We start from the raw sequence: 16302 nt of genomic DNA, 5'->3' as shown, positions 1-16302 counted from the left end.
GTCATGAATAATCCCATTTTTTAGTAAAAATCTGAACTGGTTATAATCTAAAATGTAAAATAAATCAGTATTTACCAATTTTTTTTTTTGGTAATCGTATCAGGCATGTGATACTCCACTAGGAGTTTACGCGGTTCTTCACAGATACAGATCCAGGCCTGGTCAGTGTATTTACTACAACATAATATTTCTGTTTTGATCAACTAAAAGATTTCAGACTTCACATAATTAAAAATTTGATCATCAATATAAGAGGGAAAAAGACAAACCTTTGCAACATTAAATTGGTCAATTGATAAAATCAATAAAGAAAATTTAAAAATAATGAGGAAATTTAAAGATGTTTGTTTTTATTATTAGGGATTTTACGGCATTTGAGACACTATTATTTCATTTTAGTGCCAGTAAAAAGGAAGAGGATAGAGGAAAGTTGTAGGTATGAAGTTAAAAGCATAAAAGAAAAAGGAAGACAAAGGGGACTAATTCATATAAGAACAGAAGATTTCTGTAAGCAATCTATCATTGTGGTAATTTTGACATTACCTTGAAGACCCATCCAGGCACAAGCAAAGAATACCACGATGAAGGATACACTCAAATGTTTATAAAGCACAATACACAATATACAAACATAATAGTAATAGAGAGAAAACATATTGTCTATCAAAAAAAGTACTAGAAATTTGACTGTCTCCTTTCCGGGTAAGGATCTGTGCCAGGATCAGGAAAAAAAAACCCCAAAAATCCGGAACAAAGACAGAGAGCAGTACGAAAAGGGAAAAACAGATACTAGGGATAGAGGACAGAGCAAGTGACCTCTCTGTCCACCATGGGAGGTCAGAAAACCCCCATCCAGAGAAATTTACAGATAAATGAAAACAAATAATTTATACTGTGGAGGAAAAAAGACAAATCTTTGCAACATTAATTGGTAAATGGAAAAGTCAATAAAGACAAAGTTAAATTATTAGGAAATTTTACTGACGAACAAAAGCAGAAAAAAGTTAGTTTAAGAATATAAAATATAGACTTAAAATGGCACAGACAAACTCGACACCATAGATAAAAAAATTGAAAATAAACGATTCATGTGATAAAATTAAAAGGTAGATAGAACTCAATACTTTGGTAAACGAAAAATTTAAAGCAGGATTCTCAAAAAGTTTCAGAATTTTACATTTTGCTTTGATTGAACGCATTTTTCAATGCATTAAAAATTATTTATAAGGAACTTTTTCGTTCTTAGTTAGTTTTTAAGTTTTTAATGGTTATATGGCGCTTGCAACACATTTAGGTTATATCAGCGCCAGTAAAAAGGAAGAAAATGGATAGTAAAAAGTTCTAGAATTACAATTAAAGCACCCAAGAAAAGGTAAGACAAAGGGGAACTGGGAACAAATAGGGATCAGATGTAGATTCCAAGAGTATACCACCAATGTACTGAGTTTGAGATCACCTATAAGTCTCATCCGGACACAAGCACAAAATCCAACAGAGAGGAATACACTCAAATGCTTACATTATACACTAAAAATAACAAATATAATATTACATAACAGAGAGATGATTTATAAGGAAAAAAATATCATCTCCCAAAACAATAACTATGCATTTGACTGTTTCCCTCCCAGCCAAGACTCCAACCAGGGCCAGGACAAAACCAAGTAGCCTCATTCCAAGACAAAGACAGAAAGCATGTTGGAAAACCCAGTTTTTCATTCTTAAGTCTTCTGTGATAGGACTATAGGGGTCAGAGTGACATGTACTTATTTGCATGACTGATAACCAGAAAAATTATGGACTCACTGTTTTAATGGAAATATTCTCAAAGCAACGCAAATTATTGTCCATTACTACAATGTCATATCAAGACCATAATTGCATATGGTTATCAGACCTGCAAATATGTGCGTGGCGGAACAGAGTCATTAAAGCAACGCTGATAACTGGGACAATCAAGCTGTTAGTAAGAATGAATTAAAATGACTGAAATTCCAGCATCTTAATAATAAAAAGTGTCTAGGCACTAATAGTTAAGTACACAAATTTGTTCAATTGCAGAGTAATGGCTGAAACAAATGACAGTATTGTAAGTACTTAAGCTGGACGTACTGCTGAACATAGTAACTGGTTCTTTGACAATAAATACCTTACTTTTCTAATGGCAGGGATTGAGATCAGCACAATATTTACATACTGCGAACCCTTCATAATAAAGAGAGTAATCTCGAGTCTCTATGAAACAGAAGGTCCACTAAATGCGCTTAAATCATTTTACAAGAGATCCCAAGCCAACAGCAATGCTTAACAGGAAAAGACATGATGCTTGTATGGCGCTGTCACAATATTTGTTTTGACAAAGACAAGTTTTTTACTGCCCAGATACCATCAATTGGGGTGACAACCTCAAACAGTGATTTTGCCTCTATAGATTTGGACAAATTATATTTAGTTTTGTAAAAGTTATTTCTTTTGATTAAAAAAAAATAATAAAGGGAAATATCTGTGACAAGGCCGAGAATACTCAAAATGCTCCAAATCGGTTGGGGTAAAGTCACCTCAGTTGAAGGTAATTATTTTACACCTCAGTACAGTGTGAGAATGTGAATAAAACGCCTTTTCCAAGGATTCAACTTTGAACAGCCAACAGTGGGACTCAAACAAGGGACCTTAGATCAGAGGACTGCCGTGTCATATCACAAGACAAAGCCACACAAGAGTAGTCTTGAGAACATATGATGCTTTGGCTAATGGTAATATGACCTCTTGTTGCTATGCAAGCTATTGACATGGATGCTTTTTATACTATTATCTTGTAATATAGAATGAGTCCTGGGCTATCCAATTATTTGAAAACGTTGTCAGTTACCCTATTATTTTTTAAAGAAATAGTTGAATAAACATTTCATTTTTTTTTTTTTTTTTTTAAAGCAATTTTTGCCCCTGTTATTGACTGTAAACCATGAACTGACAACCAGTATCTACCTTATGTACTAGCCTATCACCTAAAGTAATCAGTCCCACTGATCCTGAGCATCACTGACAATTTCAACACAGGCAATTTGAACAAATACATAACATTGTTAGATGTCACAATACAGTTCCTTAATCTGTGTGTGTCAAAATATTGTGAAAAATACTCACAAACAGTGGGGTTGACCAATTCAGCAGCTTAGTATGTACAAAAATTTAACTATGGATCGATTAGATATTAATCAGAACTTTTCAATGACAGGTAATGAACAATCATGGGGATAGAATGGCTAAATAAATGGGCAAATATTCTGGTTAATTAATTCTTAGTACAGCTTGAATCATCAATTATGGGAAGGTAAAAAATGCTTTGATCTAAATCAAGAGTTCTCTATAAAGTATTACAATGGTGAGAATGACACACGAGGTGGATGAACACGGTCATGAAGAAGAAATATTTAGAAAATTACATGTGAAAAAAACAAACAGTAATAATTTTTTTAAAAATGATCAAACAACAAAACATTTATAAGGCGAACAAAATCTAAAACATATTGAGAATGATAGGAACGTAGTAATAGAGAACAAATAGATTTTAAGACTTTGATGTTTAAATAGAATATACAAATAACAGTACAGATTAATGCATATATTATAATGGATTGAATACAACAGGATGATATTTTTTCTTTTCCAATCAACCAATTAGTGTGAATAAATCATGATTTGTTCTTAGAAACATCTGCAAAATCATTGAAATTTTAATACAAAATGATATAAAAATTGAGCACTATGTAGAATTCCATGAAAAGCTATTAATCTTGTGTGAATTTGTTGCACTATGTGACCCGCCATGTCGATCTGGTATTATGTGAAAATGAATTAGATATAGGAAAATTGAAAATGACATTGAAGTAATCAGAAATAGAAAACCTAAGCTTTTTTTTTTCAAGATCAAGATTCAAATCTAACTCTCATCAATGCATACATTTATATTGAATCTGATTGTCTCTTTTATGTCAATTATAAGCATAAAGTTCACTCTGACGTAAGACAGTTTTGAACATGATTTGTCATATATCTTCTTCTTCTTTCAGCTTATCCCGCATTTTGCAGGGTTGCCATAATGAATGCCACATCTCCATGCATCTTGGTTCAGCGCATCATCATCCTCCAGGCCCAGTTCTTTCTTATCATCCTTTACCTTATCCCACCATCTAGTCTTTGGGCATCCCTTTTTCCTCTTTCCTGCTATTTTTGTAAGTCCAATACTTTCCTTCCCATGTACTCCCTCTCTCGTCTCTTTACATGTCCGAACCAATTCAATCTATCCTCTCTCATCTTTATTGATACATTCTTCACCAGTCAACCTTCGAATATGTTCATTTCTCACGTTATATTTTCTATATCAACTCAAAATACCAACAGATATATCCAAGCCAACAGTTATGGATTGCAAGGTCTATTAGTAAGTCGTTTGATTGGATTTCTTTTTCAAATTTTATCATACCAGCTAGTTCATGATTATAAATGAGATTTTTAACCTTTCCTTAGAAGGAGGAGGAGTACAATATTTGTTGATTTTAGTTAATCAACAGTTTAATAATTGTTCTCCACGTTTAGTGACCTTCATTTATTATACCAGCTAATTCATGATTATGAAGGGAATTTTTATGGCTTATGTGGAAAAATAGTACAATATGTATTGATTTAGATTGATCAAATGTTTAATAAGTTTGTCCCATGCTTTTTAAAAAGCAATTAACAAAAACAAAAATAACACCTTCAACAACAACAATTAAAACAAAAAAAACTCAATAAAACAAACAAACAAAAAAAACGAGGCTCTAAAAAACTATTTGCAACTGTACTGATTTGATCAGGCAAGCTAGAAACCAAAATCATTCCTCCCTCTCAGGAGTAATGAGAAATGTCAAAAAATTGAGTGAAGAGTTTGACTAGTGAATAATTAACTTGGTCGTTGGATGCTGGAATGAAGAAAAATGAAGAATTAAATGCGTTTTGACTTCAGTTACCACATGTTTTTGGGATGAGTGAAATTTTGGGAATTATGTGAAAACATTGCTGTTTGAAGCTCTAAGAAAGAAATAACAATAGGGAAATTGAATGGAACTTCAATGTAATAAACGAAATCAGATAATGTGAACGTTTCAGGTTTCCCCTTTATCAACAAAACAAGATGAATGGAACACTGAAGATGAATGAGAGATGTGAGAATGACATTATTAATGTAGCTGAAGTTTGAAAATTGTAGGAATACGTAAAATGTGTATAATTTGGTAGGTCTATATTTGAATGTATGAACTTGAAGAAATCATTGATGAATTTATGAAATAAATGCTAAATAATTACAACCTCAAATAGTGGCAGACATATCTAGCATACATTTGACTTCATGTTAATAAAATATATTCTCATTAAATTAAAATAATAATGAAAAAAAAAACAAAACAAAAAAACAACAACAAAAGATAGCTATTTTAAAACTAAATTCATGACACATGGACTAGAAAAGGATCAAGCTTTCTTTCTGACATCGCTAGTTACCCGTCCACTTGACAGCTGTTTTTGACGTTGGATCCTCATATAGTTCAGATTAGATGTGGCACCTGCAGAAGAAAAAAAAACCCCAAAATTTCTTTAAATATTTGTGTTGTTTAAGAATTTTATGGCGCTTGCGATACCTTTAGGTCATTCCAGCATAAGTAAAAATATAGAAAAGAAAGAATAATTTTTTGAATTTCTAGATTTTAAAAAAATATTAAAAGCACCCTAGTAAAGGTAAGACAAAGGGGACCGTTTCAAATAGAGAACAGAAGTAGATTCCAGGAGCAAACTGCATAATTAGAGATTACCTCAAAGTCCCATTCAGACACAGTACAAGGTCCCACTAAGAGGAATACACTCAAATGCTTACAAAATATACAGCATCTAACTAAATGATATAATATGAGTGCCTAGAAAAGGTTCCAAAACTTAATCTGATGTTCCATTGATGAAATAAACAATAATCCTAGTAAAAAATTTTGAAAAGCTTTTATTGTGTGGATAAAGTGTTGAAAGAACATATATTTTTTGATTTATTATTGGGTGAGTGGATAAGGCATTGCACTTCCGCCCGGGGTGGGGGGTTCAAGCCCTGGTGTTGGCATTTGGTTGTTCCCTGAGCAAGAAACTTCCTATCTTGTAGTGCTGCACTACACCTGATGCCAGGGTTATATATGGATTTTTTTTTCTCAAGAAAGAAGACCATAGGAAAAATTTGCGCATATGATGAATATAGGGAATTTTATCTATTTATTTCATACAATTTTATTTTCAAAAAATTGCATAAATAGTTGGATCAAAATTGAATGAAAAATATCCAGATAAATTTATTTTTAAAAAAAAAAGAGAAAAAAGAAAAGAAAAGAAAAATAAATTAAATCCAAATCACACAAACTCACCAAAAGATGCAATCACAAGGTAAAAGATAAGAAAGTATGGGAAATAAAATGAACAGTTGGCACTATTGGGAAGCTGGAAACTAAAAAACCCTGTCTCTTGGAAGTAGTAAATAGCATTGATGACGATGCAAGCTGGAAATGAAGAAAATAATATAAATGATATTTAAGTTACATATATCTAAAAATAAAAATAGAAAATTAAAAATAAAATAATAATAATAATAATAATAATAATAATAATAATAATAATAATAATAATAATAATAATAATAATAATAATAATAATAATAATTATGATAGTGTGGGGTGTTAATCTGGACACTCTTTCGTATTCACCTTCTATTTTAACGCCTAAATTTAATAGGAATTATGACATAGAGCTGAGTTCCGATTTAACACAGCCAGAAACAAATGCATGACATATTTTAGCCAATTTCAGTGCTATTCCGTGTTATAAATAGTCTATTGAAGTCCTTGTCTCACTTGGAAGATTGGTTACGAGCTTCTCCTATCGCTTTTTCACGAATTCGAGGGGTCGAACATTATCAGGAATCAATAAGTAAGTATATCTATATATTTTTATAAAATAATTATTTATTAAAATAGATCTTGAAAACGTTTGCCACCAAATCACCCAGTTGTTCCAATTCAGACACCCAGTTGTTGCACTTCAAACATGACTTTTTCGATTTGCTCTATTTTGTCACTGTTGTTTATTTGTTTTCAATTTTAATTCTGAAAGTTTTTACTAATTAATTTGAAGATTCTTCGGAATAAAATATTGTTTTTCTGTGCAAACAATTAATTTGAATTATTATCAAGAGAAGTCTCCTCTTGTTGTACAGCATCCATTATCGTAGACTGTAACGAAATAAAATATTTATGACGTCATTGATCCTTGAGATCGTGTAATCAATATTTTTGCGTAATCATTAATTCTTTTTCATTCTTTTAACACTTAAATTCATCCAGAAACCGGCTTTATATTTGATTTTTATCAAATCAATTCACTTTAATCATGAAGGTAAAAGCTAGTTTAACAGCCATCTTAGTTCAAACTAAAAGTTTGTTGCATTTGTCTCAATTGTCAAGGGGGTGTCCGAATTGGCACAACCGGTTGTCATAATTGGTATACAGGGTGTCTGGATTGATACAAGTGACTAGGGCCCAGAAATCAAGGCCAAACATGCAAATAAAATGTGCTAATGGACAAGTATTTTATCTAAAACTTTAGATTAATGTTTTTTGCAACATGTGCAGCATTTATTTTCACTATTATTCTCAGTGTACGGCCAATAGAAGTCATTGAACTGAGAAAGCCATTTTGGAGGTCCGAATAGGAACTTCCCTCCTTAATAACCGTAATCATCATCATTATCCTTTAGTCATGCTGAGTTTTTTTTCCCCCTGTTTTTATAAATGACCATTTCTTCCATAACAGCATCAGTTTATGAAATTAAATCGAGAAACCCCTTACATGCATTATATATAAAAACAGCAAATAAATTGTGCAAATTTTGTAATGCGAAAACATTGTTGTTTTTTTTTAAATTGTCGAAGTCTGAAGCAAAACTGTGTAAGCACCAGATGGGGCGTTTCTGTTATTATTATTATTATTATTATTATTATTATTATTATTATTATTATTATTATTATTATTATTATTATTATCTAAAACCCAAGTATAATTTTCTCAACTATCCAAATATAAAGGATTGCCAAATATTATGTGATAAAAAGTCATTACATTCAAGGTAAATAAAAGTTACTCAAGTTTTAAAAAGTATTTTCTCAAAGCAATACTTCTGCACTTATACGTCAGAGTGTTAGAGTAGGATGTCGATGAATTATTGATTCTGAGAAATATATTCTTATTTCTACAGAGTATGACTTACATTCCAGGAGTATACCTAAGGGGTACAACGGGATCCACATGGTGTAACGTAGCCATGATAGAATTCCCACTTTGATACCAACTAGTTGAAACAGGTAAAATGGATATCTGAAATAGTCAATAAATGAGGAATCTGTGAGATGCGTTATTTTCTGTTTTGGTTTGGCACAATAATTGTACTTGTAATAAGTTGTGCATTATAAATGGTTTCAGATGAAATTTTTTATCATGCTAATGAGCAGACTATATCATTAGGAACGGCGCTTATAAGAGTTCATAACGAATAGTCTGCTCATTAAATGGCAAAAACAATGCGAACCTTTTGCTCATCAACACGAGTGTGGCATTTGATATAATAGATCATAAAATTCTTTTATGTCGCCTTGAAAACTGATTTGGGATTACCAGTAGCGCACTTCACTGGAGTGAGGATTATGTCACAGAGCGCTCACTGAAAATAAACATCAAAGGTTCTCTTTCTAAATCTTTCAAATAAAAGTTTGGAGTGCCTCAAGGAACAATACTGTGACCTACCCTATTCCACTCTACACTTCTCCACTTGCAGATATCATAAGAAATCATGATTTAGAGTTTCACCTTTATGCTGACGACATGCAATGTCACCAAAGGCTAAAATTGAAAACTGCATTTATGATATTCGGAAGTCGATGGCTGTTAATAAGCTTGAATTAAACGATGATAAGACTGAACCAATTGTTATCCGTATGAAACAAGCTGAGTACTTGTCAATGAGATCAACGTCGGATCAACTATTATTCACAATTCAAAAACTGTGAGAAATCTAGGATTCTTCATTGACAAACACATTAAGATGATTGGTCATGTTTCAAAATTATGCCAAGTAATTAATTATTATATAATATGTATTAGTAGAATTAGAAACTTCATGGAAGAATAATGTACATGGCTGGCAGTGCACATACTTGTATATAACAGAATTGATTACTGTAATTCTCTACTTTTTGGTCTCCCCAAGCCAAATTTGACAAAAAATCAAAAACTTCAAAACAAGCTGCTAGCATCATAACTGGGACAAATATTAGAGAAAAACAGCTACATTGGTTGCCCGCCGAGAGAAGAGTTGAGTTCAAGATGGCCTGTATAATTTTTTAATGTATTCATGGCTTAGAACCACAATACCTAATGTCATTGATATTGGAGTACAGGCCATCTTGGGTTCTCCACTCCTCACAATACACTAGTGCGGGGCGGTCCTTGGCAAGCTTAAGGACCACGGTCCTACGGTCCTTGGGAAATGAAGACCGCAAGGACCGGTCCTTTTCGACATTGAACATTCCTGAGAGACTGTTGGAAATTCGAACCGGTTTGACCTTTGAGAGCGTGGGATCGTTCATTCTTGAACCGTTAAAGACCGCTACACGATGAAAACCGTGGCCTACAGGAGTAAAACACACGGAGTAGTCACACTCATTTCAAATTGTAACCTAATTAGAGAAGAGGGGTGATGCCTTCTTTATTTGCTCACCGTACTTCATTGTTACTTCGATAATTTAATAAAATTTGAAATTTATCCCCATTAACGGAGATAATGGCATCGCCCAAGGCGTTGATCGAGTTGTTCGTGGCGTTGATACACACACGCAACTCCTACCCCCCCCCCCCCCCCCCCAACACACACACATTAGAGGGCAGCGAGCATTGAAGAGTAAGAGAGAGACGTGAAGTTATAATAAGAGGGGGTGGATGAGGTGATAAGAGGGGTCGATGGTGACTTTTCACCAGATCTAACAAACTCAGCTACCCATTCATTGCTGAGTAGACAGGGATTCAGAAAAAAATCGACTGCACCCGGGATCGATCTCTGGCCCTTTGCGTATAAAGAGAGTGCTCTATCAACTGAGCTATCGGGGTCCCCAAATATTCTATTGGACTTTTTTAAAATTCAGACGTTATAACTGGGTTTTTTGGAAGGAAGAAACTAATGAAACTCATATTATTTGATTAGTAAAAACACCAAACGAAATTTTAATATTATTGTATTATTTTAAATGACAACACTGCGATAGAAAGGAGTGGTGACAAGAGATGGACAAAAGAAAACAAAAAATCGGATTTGCTACTTGCTAGGTTCGACACACACACACACACACACACACACACACAAACACACACATCTTTTGTAGTCACATACATTTCAAACAATAACCCATTAGAGAAGAGGGGTCATGCCTTCACCATAGATCATTGTCATTGCGATCATTATGGTGTAGTAAATTTTGAAATTTACCCCGTATAATGGAATCGTCCAAGGCGTGCGCCTCCTGTTCCCCCCATCTCACACACGAAAGGGCGGTTTGCGGAGTGGAGGTTGGTGGTCGTCTGCCTGTATGGTCGTCTGTGTCGTTTAGTGTATGGCAAAGGGGGGTGGGTGCGATTAATTAAGTGGGATGGGTGGTGATTGGTGGAAGATAGGCAACCGAAGCAACGAATCGCTGGGGAAGTAGTAGGCTATGGCGCGAGACCGTAGGACCGTGGTCCTTGCAAGGACCGCCCCGCACTAGTTGAAAGGTGATAAGAAGTGAATAAGAAGTGAGGACCGGCGCCGGTCTTCCCCTCTGGGACCGGTCTTCGGTTCACAGCTAAAAGACCGTCGGACCGCGGTCCAGACCGGTCTTCAGCGCGGCACTACAATACACCACTTTAGAAAGAAAAATGTCAAAAATAAAATTCTCTGAACATGCATTTTACTTTGTGGCAGCATCAGTCTAGAATTCTCTCTCAGTCTTTACCAGAAGCGTTTATACTATTGAGTGCTTCAAGTCTAGACTGAAGACAGAATATTTTAGATAAACTTTACCTTAATATTTCAAAATTTAACATTTAATTTTCTTAAACTTCCCATATCACCCATGTATGGAAAGGCGCCATTGAACACTGTAGGTGGGTTTTGGCGCTACATAAAGTATATTTATTTTTTTTATTTAATTGTGAACTTTCCTTACTATTTATGTAAATAAGGTTTGTTTGTTTTTGTTTATTTGCTTGTTTCCTCATGGCTAATATAATTCAAGAATAGACGCTTTAGAAACTAACTATAATGCTGTTGTTATAATTATTATCATCATTATTTCTATTAATATTATTAATAATATTATTATTATTATTATTATTATTATTAACATTATCATCATCATCACCATCATCATTTTCAGCAATATTTATATCATCATCATCATCATTCTTATTCATTCATTCATACCTTTTCTAACAACAAGGCTGATGTTTGGTTTTTGTTGTAAACATTTTAAAGTAAACAATGGATATGTGAGACTAACCTAATAATTTAAATTCCAGCCCAGACAATGAACTGTTTGCAGTTATACATTCTATATACCAATATAAACATTGGATAGCTAAGACAGGGCTAATAATTTCAATTTAAGCCCGAAGAATACAGTTACATTCTTATATAAACATAAGATAGATTGGACTAACCTAATAATCTCAATTCCTGTCCATACAATAAACAGATACCAACAATATGATGATAACTGGAGCCTGGGCTCTTGGAAAATCAATGCAAAAAGAATAAAATTCCGACCAGTCACCTGTACAGATAAATAGAAAAGAAAATGTACCAATAGGAACTTTGACTTTATATGGTCTTCTGTCAATAATGTTTATAAAATAGAAATGGATAGCGTCACTGAATTGCTTCTATTGCAACTTGAGTAGTTTCCTTACCTCTTGATTAGTTTGGATAGTCCATCGGCTCTCCTGCCCTACTGTAATTCATGTCAGGCGCCTGCCTCTCCCCCCCCCCCCCCCTCTCTTTCTCTCTCTCTCTCTCTCTCTCTCTCTCTCTCTCTCTCTCTCTCTCTCTCTCTCTCTCTCTCTCTCTCTCTCTCTCTTTACCTCTTAATAATGCGTTTTCATGGATCACCATCAAAGATAAGGCTTAAGCACTCAATATAAATTTTTTTAAAGAATCAAATTTCAATTTGTGTGAAAATAAAGGAAGATGTATTTTCTTTTTCTTCAGGGATCTTATAAGCAGCTCTGTTACATTGCTGTAAGTAACATGAGAAATTTAATCATAATAAGACGCAAAACCAGTCATTTTCATCTTCTTGTTCTTCTTCCTGAAACCTGAAAACAACATATAATTTATTGTCATGGATGAGTAATTTTTAAAATAAATATGTAAAACTTCTCTTGAAATATTTTAAATTGGTGTCATTAACATTCTCTGATAGAATTCACTACAGTTAAATAGATTATGAACCTTCAACACATGTTGGACTGTTTATTAAGAAATACATACTTGCATGAGTGATGACGTGATACCAGACTTGACAAAGCCGAAATAAGCATGCAGCACTTCCAAGACAGCAGCAATTTGACACACCATCAGCTGGGATCCAACTGTTTCAAATGCCCCTTCTTTGGAAGCTGGTAATATAAAATAAAACACACATAGTGGAATACTTTGGGAGTACAATTCATTTCCATTTTTTCTGTAACTAGCTTTTAAAGAATAAAGCCAGCAAGCAGAGGCATGTCATGGATCAACTTATTGGCTAGCATCAGGAAAGAAAGGGACACCCTTTTCATAAATCCAGAGTTCCTTAGCCCGAACCATTATTTTGAGGAATCAAAAAGGTGAAAATGAGGGATTTGACATCAAAATAATGAATCAATTTACCTTAAACAGGTTTTAGGGTCATTCATCTCATTTTCCACTGCATCGCATATATTACAACAGCATGAATAACAGTAGGCTAATTTACTGTGATGGCTTCATGTTATTCTTATAGCCTTGGCCATAAGAGTGTTACTAAAAACTAAATAAGTGTTCATACACATGGCTCCAAGGAAAATAAAATCTGTGACTGGAATGCAGAATTTTCAGTAGTAAATGCAGAATTGCAGGCTGAGCAGATGTTTTGCACAATGAATCAACTAAACGTGGAATGGTAAGAAGCTCTGTAAATCCACCCAACATAAGGTAACAGCTCTTTGTAATTGAAGATATTACCAAAAAACTTGCGGCAGATAACTCAATCAGTAGAGCACCTAGCCAACTAACATACAGATACAAACCTATTCTAAAATTGTCTTCTATCCTCTCTCTCTCTAATCAGCAGTGATTGAAAAGCACTATACTTCATACTGTATACTCTATACAATAAGACTAGCTTCCTATTCAGAGCCATGTAATTTTCACTAATATATGTTTCATGCTAGAGAAACCTGGAAAAGCATTTTGTCAAAAACTGATGATTCCAACGAACTTTTTTCAATCATTGGGTTACCATGTTGCAAAAATGTTGCAGAGCAAAAATTCAAAGTACAGTTAATAAAGATCCCAAAGTCGGAAACACAAAAAGATTGAGTATTAATGAAAAATGATGAAAAGTTAAACTTAAGCTTTTATCATATCAAGGGCATCCGACTCTAACCACATAAGCACCATGTGAGGTAAAAAAATATTTTAAAAAATTTATTATATTAAAGCCGAACCCCTCCCCTACCCTTGTGGTCATCAGAGACTGAACACAATCCCGTTATTTGGCGGGAATAGTCATGTGATCTAAACACACATGATAAGTCTTACTGCAAAAGCGACACTTTTTCTTTTTCTCAAAATTGCTGCTCTTTGTTTTTCATATGCATTGGACTATACCTTAATTTATTTTTTTTTTGGCTCTTTAACACTATTTACATACTTGAAAATGATGAATAAGAACAAATTAATCATATCATGATTCTCAAAATTGTGAAAAGTTGAAGATTTAAAAAAAAAAAAGCTCCTTTAAAAAAATGAGAATATTAATGGAATAAATAATTTAAAAATTAAAATAAGCTGCAGAGATAAGAATTCAACTTACTTTCTCCATATTTGACATACTTGATTAACAGGGCACTAAAGATATAAGCAAAACCTACACATTGGAATAGGTTGTATAAAATGAGGTAACTCTTTTTCACAGAGGGGAATCCTGGAAAAGAAAACAAAAACACAAAATATTCAAGTGATAAGGAGAAATGAAAAGAAACGAACAAGATTATTCATAATCATTTATCATTGGTTTGTTTACTTTTGTTTTCTGCGTTTTGTTTGTTTGTTTTTGTTTTCATTTCACATAGAGTGTGATAAATTAATTATATATATTAAAAAAACCTGTCTAAAACGACCATCCAAGATCAATGGCCAATGTGGTCGTTATATACAAATTATTTATGATGTGGAGAGGGGGAGGGTATGTATGTATACTCTTAGCCTCATCTTTTTCAAAGCATTGAAACCTATCATCAGTCATCATTAATATTGTTGTAGCTGCTGTTATTATTATTTTTATCATGATCATCATCATCACCAGCGGCGTGGCGTATTGACGGCATATGGTGGTGCCATGATTAGAAGAAGAAAAGAAATTCTAAAACAGTGAACACGGTTAAGAGGAGAGAGCACATGTTAAAAACTCTCTTTTGTGGGGGGGGGGGGGGGGGGGGGGGGGGGGGGGGAGGAGGGTCGATGGTTTCTACGAGTGGACAAAACTCACAAAAACAAATAATTCATGAAAACAACAAGCCACAACACTGAGATACCAGTCCCATGTGAAAAGGTCTTTGTAATTATTCTTTGTCAACCAGTTAAAGCATTAGATTTGGTAGATAATGCAATCAATATGTGATAAATGTAAATCAAAAGAGAAAAAAAAACCAGGTATCAGAAATTACTTACTTTTAGTACTTGTAAAAAAAATCTGCACGGCGATGTTTCATCTCTGCAAATCTTTTTATAATGTGTTTATTGAAATCTGGAATCTATTTCAGCTTTGTGAATTGACAGAATCATCAACGAATTTAACCGCTCCTGTTTCATTGAATTTCGCAAGAAATTTTTCACTCTTTTAAGGGTGCTAAAACAACGTTCAGGAGGTCAAGAAATACGATGGAAGTCGTTAAGGTCACTATAGCCTATAGATGTCCATGATTTGTCAGTGTTTGTTGTATCTGTAAAAAGTAGTCAATAAAAACAAAAGAAACGGTTTTTTTTTTCTAAACTAACTGTGAGCCATTCATGCCTGTCATACCATGTCACTGAAAAAGAGCGTTTTTGAGATTTCCACACCTGTGTTAATTCAAAATCAGTTGGTTGGTGAGGAACTAGTCTTTTTATTTCTAATTTGTCATCTAGTGTCAATCTCCCAAACGGTCGGTGAAGTAAAGAGTCAACTTTATTCATTGCAATTCATTGTTTAACAAAACAAAACTTCAAAGTATATCTCAAATAATGGAAATCAATGAAATACGATTAATGATTGCACAAATAAAAGGTAGATTCAGATCTTAAAGCATCACAAAGAAAAAATCACTCCACTTAAGTACTTAAAAAATCTAAAAACACACCAAAAGTATAACTGTTGACAATCTTCGCTTTCTTTCTCTGACTGACACAAATACACACGCACAAACACACACAAATAAACACTCATACACACGTAACCATCAACTCGGCACTACGAGCAAGAAAAATGTTGGTAAATTCGTCCACAATGCTTCGTTGCAAAGAATTACTTTATTCAATAATCGTGAAAAAGAGGTGAGGGGGGGGGGGGGGGATTTTGATATGTCATATTTTAAAGTTTTATGTTGTTTTTCTTTGCTGCTTACAAATAAACTTGACAATGATCAGTGTTCTTGACAGTTAATGTAATATTTTGGATGGCCGAAGTTACCCTAATTTGGCGCAGCCCCCCAGTCCAACGGTGGAGCTCTCAGATCCTGGCACAAGTCGAGGGGTTTTCCGCTATTTGAAGATAGTATAATTCGACCTAGTCTCTCGCTCAATCAGCTGTAGCGATACTAATGGATAGAGCATTAACTGGAGTTGCTTTGCACCACGGTGTTCGTCACAAATTCGCGCAGTGATGTCACCAACACACGAGTCGGCGCAGTGCGTGATTCGGAATCTTATAG

General features: G+C 33.9%; 1 protein-coding gene across 1 annotated transcript in view; it reads right to left on the bottom strand.

Annotated features, from left to right (window-relative positions):
* Nucleotides 1-78: 78 nt before the first annotated feature.
* Nucleotides 79-16302, bottom strand: part of LOC144965885 (very-long-chain (3R)-3-hydroxyacyl-CoA dehydratase-like) — a 31214-nt gene continuing 14990 nt past the window's right edge. The window contains exons 5-10 of the mRNA XM_078901710.1: nt 14208-14318; nt 12641-12768; nt 11812-11924; nt 8336-8442; nt 6441-6572; nt 79-5603 (exon numbers count right to left, since the gene is read on the bottom strand). Coding sequence (XP_078757836.1) covers nt 5512-5603; nt 6441-6572; nt 8336-8442; nt 11812-11924; nt 12641-12768; nt 14208-14318 — 683 coding nt within the window. The 3' untranslated portion in view covers nt 79-5511. The remainder of the gene's footprint in view (nt 5604-6440; nt 6573-8335; nt 8443-11811; nt 11925-12640; nt 12769-14207; nt 14319-16302) is intronic.

Source organism: Berghia stephanieae, chromosome 2, assembly GCF_034508935.2.
Source record: "Berghia stephanieae isolate SIO BIC M18660-M18661 chromosome 2, UCSD_Bste_1.3, whole genome shotgun sequence".
In the NCBI taxonomy this organism is placed as follows: Eukaryota; Metazoa; Mollusca; class Gastropoda; order Nudibranchia; family Aeolidiidae; genus Berghia; species Berghia stephanieae.
The sequence above is the reverse complement of the archived record's forward strand: the minus strand, read 5'-3'. Positions and strand labels throughout refer to the sequence as shown.